Source organism: Setaria viridis, chromosome 9 (assembly GCF_005286985.2).
Source record: "Setaria viridis chromosome 9, Setaria_viridis_v4.0, whole genome shotgun sequence".
Classification (NCBI taxonomy): domain Eukaryota; kingdom Viridiplantae; phylum Streptophyta; class Magnoliopsida; order Poales; family Poaceae; genus Setaria; species Setaria viridis.
The window spans coordinates 37,162,930-37,169,207 of record NC_048271.2 but is presented as its reverse complement, the minus strand read 5'-3'; the positions used below and the strand labels follow the sequence as shown (position 1 = coordinate 37,169,207).

The 6,278-nt window shown below is 48.4% G+C and overlaps 1 protein-coding gene across 1 annotated transcript; it reads right to left on the bottom strand.

Annotated features, from left to right (window-relative positions):
• Nucleotides 1-1,706: 1,706 nt before the first annotated feature.
• LOC117839857 (protein NRT1/ PTR FAMILY 6.3) lies at nt 1,707-6,278 on the bottom strand. The gene is made up of 4 exons (XM_034720289.2): nt 5,958-6,278; nt 5,585-5,802; nt 4,900-5,480; nt 1,707-2,832 (listed from the first exon to the last, which is right to left on the bottom strand). Exons 1-4 carry the CDS (start codon nt 6,079-6,081, stop codon nt 1,983-1,985), a joined length of 1,773 nt encoding a protein of 590 aa, XP_034576180.1. The 5' UTR covers nt 6,082-6,278; the 3' UTR covers nt 1,707-1,982.

Below are 6,278 nucleotides of genomic sequence, written 5' to 3'. Positions count from 1 at the left end.
TTTCTTTTCTAAAAAAATTTCCCACCTATGCCATTATGAAAGTAGCCTAAAGTAACCCCCTAAATTTATATCTAAATTACCCACCTCAGCCATTATGTAAAATAAACTAAAGTAACCCCCTAATCTTCATCAAAATTATCCACTAATGACATTATAAATAATATTTAAAATAACCCTCTATATTTGCAACTAAATTGCCCATCACTAAATTCTTTAAAAATAACTTAAAGTAACCTCTAAATTTAAATATATGTTAACCATATATGGCATTATTAAAAATAACTTGAGGTAACCCTACATTTGATTCCAAATCACCTTAATTAAAAATATACACCAATATATATGATTTTAAAACATCTATTTTTTATACTATTAGTATACGATATAATAATTAAGGTATATACGCATGATGTGTCACCATATATAAAGATATAGAGGAAGTGATGAGAATATAGATTTCTATGTTAAATTATAGCTCAAACTTAAGGTCCATTAAAAAAATTCAAGCGCATACTTGCAATGCAAAGTAAAAGTTAAAAATTATAAATGTGGATGAAAACGTTATAGAGTAATTACTAACTAAAATCTATCACAATTAGATAAGATAATAGGTATATATCTATATAATAAGAATTGTGTTTGAATATTTAACAAATGAGAGGTAGCTTAAGGTAACGTGAGCTCATTTTTTCATTGGAGACTATATATTAGTTCTTACAAGACACGCTAGAAAAAAAAAGAAAAATCCTAGAAATTCTCATAAAAATCAGAAACAACAAACATCAATCCTGTAAACACTAATCATCGTAGTCATTGGTCTATTATATTTTCTAAAAAGTTACCCACCGCTATCGTTATGAAAATATTCTAAAACAAATCCTAAACATATATCTAAATTATTGAGCTCTGTCATTATAAAAAAAATAATCTAAAGTTCATCCAATTTATTCATGCATATCATTATAAAGCATAACTTAAAATGCCATTCTACATTTATATCTAAGTTACCCACATATAGTATTATTAAAAATAAACTAAAGTAAACACCTAAATCTTAATCTAATTATCTCCCTTCGCATCATAAAGAGATGTCCAAAAGTAAATTAATATATAATTCCAAATTACCTATGTAAGTCACTGTTAATATAGAAATACTAAGTTAAGGTATATACTCATGATGAGTGTCACCATGTAGACCATTTATACATGTATGTGAGGAAGTGATGAAAAATATTGATTTTTATGCTAAACTCAATGTATGTAGGTGCAATACAAAATGAAAAGGTGTGAATGCGGATGAAAAAGTGTATAGAGTAGTTACTAATTAAAAATCAATCACAACTAGCCAAAGATAAATACACACACATATATATGTGAGTATTATGTTGAAGTATTGAAAATATGAGAGAGTAGTAGCTAAATAATTTTGATTACGAGCTAGGAGTTTAATTTCTAAATAATTTTCAAATACAATAGTTTTTAAAAATATTAGCCCGTGCAGGAGCACGGGTTGATGAACTAGTAGGATGTATAATTTGAGTAATTCTTGGTCAATACTTGTAAAGTTTTGACTTATTCTCTCTTTTTTTTCAAAATGCGCCTTACATTGATGGACAGGAGTAGTAGTAGTATTTTATATTTTCTTAGTAAGCTCCTTGGTAATAAGAATGATTCAGTACCATATATACGGATCTATATCGTCGCTATTAAACAAGGGCAGCAACGCTTCCATTCATTCCAAGAAGCAGATTACAACGTATACCACTATTTGGCACTTATTAAGCCGTATATTTCTATCTACATTTCTTTACCGCCACGTACAAGTTAATTAGCTCCACGTAAGTAGGTACGACGGGGTCACACCGTGCCAAAACACATCACGCATACCCCCACCGAAATACATACACGCCAAAACCAAGTCAAAACATACAAGAAGAATAGAGAAGGATGCGCGCATGCTCGCATGCACGGTTGTGGCAGCATCAGTGGCCGACGGCTATGGCCTCCTCGTCGGCGAGCTCGATGCCGGCGTCGGCCAGGCGTTTCTCCTTGTAGACGTACCCCTTGGCAGCGAGCGTGAAGAAAACAAGGTTGATGGTGCTGATCACGCCTAGCAACCAGTAGAAGTAGTCGAGCCTCCCGTCATTCAGGTTATCCGCGAGCCAGCCGCCATGACCGTCGTGACCCGTGACCTTACCGACGATGGTGACAAGCAGCGTGCTGAAGAAGAACCCGATGGCGCAGGTGCTGAGGAACAGCCCGGTGCTCATGGTCTTCATGCCCTTGGGGCACTCGCGCAGGAAGAAGGCGAGCTGGCCCATGTACGTGAACGCCTCGCCGGCACCGACGAGCACGAACTGCGGCATGAGGAGGAACACGGTGATCGTGACCCCGTGCTTGGAGGTGGTCTGGCGGTGGCGCTCGATGAGCGCGGCGACGGCCATGCCGGCGACGGAGAGGAAGAGGCCGACGAAGACCCGCTGGAGCGGGCTGAGGCCGTGCGGGTTGCCGGTGAGGCGCTTGACGACGGGCGCGATGAGGCGGTCGTAGAGGGGCACGGTGAGGAGGATGGAGCCGATGAGGAAGACGGTGAGGGAGCCGGCGGGGATGAGGAAGCCCGAGCCGCCGATGCCGCGGTCCATGACCTCGGCCTGCGCCACCGAGAAGGTGGTCATCTGCGCGTGGATGGTCCAGAACATGATGGTGGTGGCCCAGATGGGCAGCATCCGCACCACCTGCTTCACCTCCTCCACGTCCGTCCGCGTGTTCAGCGTCCACTTGCTCGCGTTCGCCGGTGACTCGCCGTCGACGATCGCCGCGTGGTCAAGGAACCTGCATCATCCAGTTACAGTAAGTCATCAGTGTTACTGTAGTAGTGTCAATCATAGTCACCATTTTCAACGTCAAATTAAATAATTAATCACTGATGAAGGTTTCAATTATTGGCCTTGTGGCTGCCTGGTGACCACAACTACAGTCTACTCTTTGAGAGGAGAGAGCTAGGACGACTCAAAATGCAAGGAACTTTTTTGCACGTCCGATCAGGAATCACCGGCGCGTCACATCCACCGGACGATTCGATTGACCGATCACCACCGCGCGGCTCGTGATCGAGCCCGTGCACGTGACCTTATTTTGCATTCCTGGGGACTTCAACTTTGCATGGGGGCGGCAGCGAGCCACACGAACTTGTGGCCTTGTTGGTCGTGCCCGTGATCCTGCTGCGCGTGCGTGCGCGCGCCGGCCATGTGATCGGCAGCAGCAGTACGTCCCGCGACCCGTGGGCAAAGTTTCAGAACGAGCGGCGGCCGGCTGGCTACCTCAGCTTTCGTGGTTGTTTTCCACAGGACAAAGGCATCTGTTGGGTGACTAAACAAACGGGCCCTGGAGCGGCCGATCGATGGCTGAAGCAGCAGCATCACCCGGTGCAGGGTGCACGCATCTGCCTGCGAGAGGCGTTACCTCGCTCGGCCCAGTGCTCGACTCCTCTCCTTAATCGCTATCTTCAGGGTGCACCTAATAATTGATTAGTACTGTACTAATCAATTGCGAGGTTTAGTGAAAAGTGAGCTCGTTGCTGTCACTGGCTACGTGCGCCCGCATAACCTCAATTTGTTTCACTCGAACACATGGTGATGCATGGAGTGACGGTATCTGGGTGTGATTAGGTGGTTAATGGAAAAAACTAGCTTATAATTTGTGGTTCAGCAGGCTATTGACCGTTGTCGTCGTTGCTGTCCTTCAGAAGCACAAGCAGTCAAGTAGCATATACATATTTCTGGCCCAGGAGCAAGCAGGCTGCCCTAATTATTTGTTTCTTTTTTCCCGGATTTTATCAAGTGGTTCAGCAGGTACCTTCTCTACTTTGGCCAGAATGACTTCCAAGATTTCAATCGATACAGTGTTTATCATTTTCGCCCACCACACATGCAAAGATCTATGTGAACACGTAAGAGATTTCGATTATTTGGTGCCATGCGGCGCAAGCACGACGACAGTAGAAGACAGAGGTGTCGTCACATGTACCGTGGACGGTACGTGCAAGTGGTGGATGGGCGCCAGAACTGAGAATTTTAGGCCGATTGGCAACGGGCAGGCAGTATCTGCAACATGTCTCACTCCACGCTCGCATCACGCCGACCTCCCTGACGCGTGCAGCCATAGCACGCTCGGCTCCTGGCTCCATCCATTGGTTACTGGTCTAGACCACATCCATTCCCAAAAGCACGCGGCAGTATACGTACTTGCTTGTGCTAAATAGTAATTCTGTCAGTCCCTGCCTGTACAGGCCCTTGCTCCAGTGTACTATGGGTTACCGTGACGCTGCTGCAGCAGGCACACAGCAGCATTGATCTTGTGACAAACACACATGCATGCCCGCAAGTGGCCTAGCTACCATGTCCCAGCTGGCCAGCTCCCGTGTACCATCAGCTTGCATCTGCCCTAGGTTAGGTACTATATATTGTGGTTTAATCCATTAAAAGTAACTTAGGGGTTGTTTGGATACACCCCACTAAACTTTAGCACCTGTCATATGGGATGTTTGATACTAATTAGAAGTATTAAACATAGTTTAATTATAAAACTAATTGCACAGATGGGGTCTAATTCGCGAGACGAATCTATTAATACTAATTAATCCATCATTAGCACCACATTGTCAAATCATGGACTAATTAGGCTTAATAGATTCGTGCATTAGTTTTGTAATTAGCTTATGTTTAGCTTGATTAAGCGTGGTCGATTAAGTCGTTGCTACTACTGTTAATTTTATCGGTTCTACGTACTGGCTAATAAGTACTACTAGTACTAGCTATACCATCAAGTAAATTCTTTCTAGAAGTAAATAAAGCTAGGTAATGGAGAAGATTGCACGTCAGAGATATGATTAATTCTTACCGGCATTCCTTGCTGTGGGGCAGCTTCTGCTTGCCCTTGACGTCGGCGCCGGCGGCGGCGGCATCGTCGACGTCGTAGAGCATGTCCGGGTCCGACGGCACCGGCAGCGCGCGCTTGTTCCAGGCCGCCACCGTCACGGCGGCCACCTGGGTCAGCGGGCTCCCCACCAGCTTCTTGAACCGGTACTTCCTGGTGCCGAGCAGGAACACGGCGAGCCCGACGAGGATGCCGGCGGCGCAGACGCCGTAGCCCCAGCGGCGGCCGACGTTGTCCTGCACGTACACCAGCACCGTGACGGCCAGCAGCGCGCCGATGCTCACGAAGAAGTAGAACCAGTTGAAGAACCGGAGCATCTTGCTGCGCTCGCCATCGTGGGCCTCGTCGAACTGGTCCGACCCGAACCCCGACACGCTGGACTTGAGCCCGCCGGTGCCGAGCGCCGTCAGGTACAGGCCCAGGTAGAGGACCCCGAGCTGCGTCCCGTTGGCCGGAACGCAGTCGGGGCTCGCGCCCTTGGCGTCCGCGCACGGCGGCGGGCGCAGGCCCGGCGCCGCCGTCGAGATGGTCAGGATCATCACGCCCTGCGGCGTACAAAGGCCAAGTCAATTGTTAGCCAGGTGTCACGCTGTTGTGTAAATAGAAGTGGGATGCACGGGTCGAGCCGGGCCGGCCAGAGACGACGAACCGTGGCCTGGACGGCGGTGAAGATGGCGATGGTGAGGTAGCGGCCGAGGTAGCTGTCGGCGACGAACCCCCCGAGGAGGCAGAGCATGAAGGAGGTGCCGATGAAGTTTGTCACGGTGTTGGCGGCCGCGGCATTGCCGAGGTGCATCGTGCCGGTCATGTACGGCACCAGGTTCACCGCGATGCCCAGCGTCGTCATCCGCTCGAACAGCTCCGCGCCTTTCACCAAGAATAACCATCAGCTCTCAGGAGTCTGGACCTCGCACGTGCAAGTGCATGGACAGCACGAACAGAGCAGTAATGGCCGGGCCGGGCGCAAGTCATGTGCCGTGGCCGTGAAGCGAGACGGTAGGCAGGTCAGGTCAGGTGTTTACCTAGGATCATGGCGGCGCAACCCCATCCGCCGGTGGAGGCGCGGCTGGCCGGGCGGCCCTTGTAGTCCCAGGCATCCGTCAGGGCCTTGCCGTCCGACGACGTCTCCGGCAGAATGGTGGCCATCGCGCACTTGTCTTTCTCAAGGCCGATCGATCAGGGTGGAGTGGAGAAGGCTATAAGCCCGGCGGGTGGTGGCGCCGGCGATGAGCGAGGAGGCTTGAGCTCACAGAAGCAGAGCAATCGAGGGGTTGGGCGGTGGTGTGGCTTGTCGGCGCACGACGCTGCCTGCTGCTTTTGCTGCTGGAAGCCTGCGCTTCCCG

Bases quoted from the DNA above. Each gene is read 5' to 3' on its own strand.
- LOC117839857 (XM_034720289.2), bottom strand. From the start codon at position 6,081: ATGGCCACCATTCTGCCGGAGACGTCGTCGGACGGCAAGGCCCTGACG. The intron at 5,481-5,584 runs GTTCGTCGTCTC...TGTACGCCGCAG, and splicing joins TCACCGCCGTCCAGGCCACG to GGCGTGATGATCCTGACCAT. The intron at 2,833-4,899 runs GTAAGAATTAAT...TGGATGATGCAG, and splicing joins CCCCACAGCAAGGAATGCCG to GTTCCTTGACCACGCGGCGA.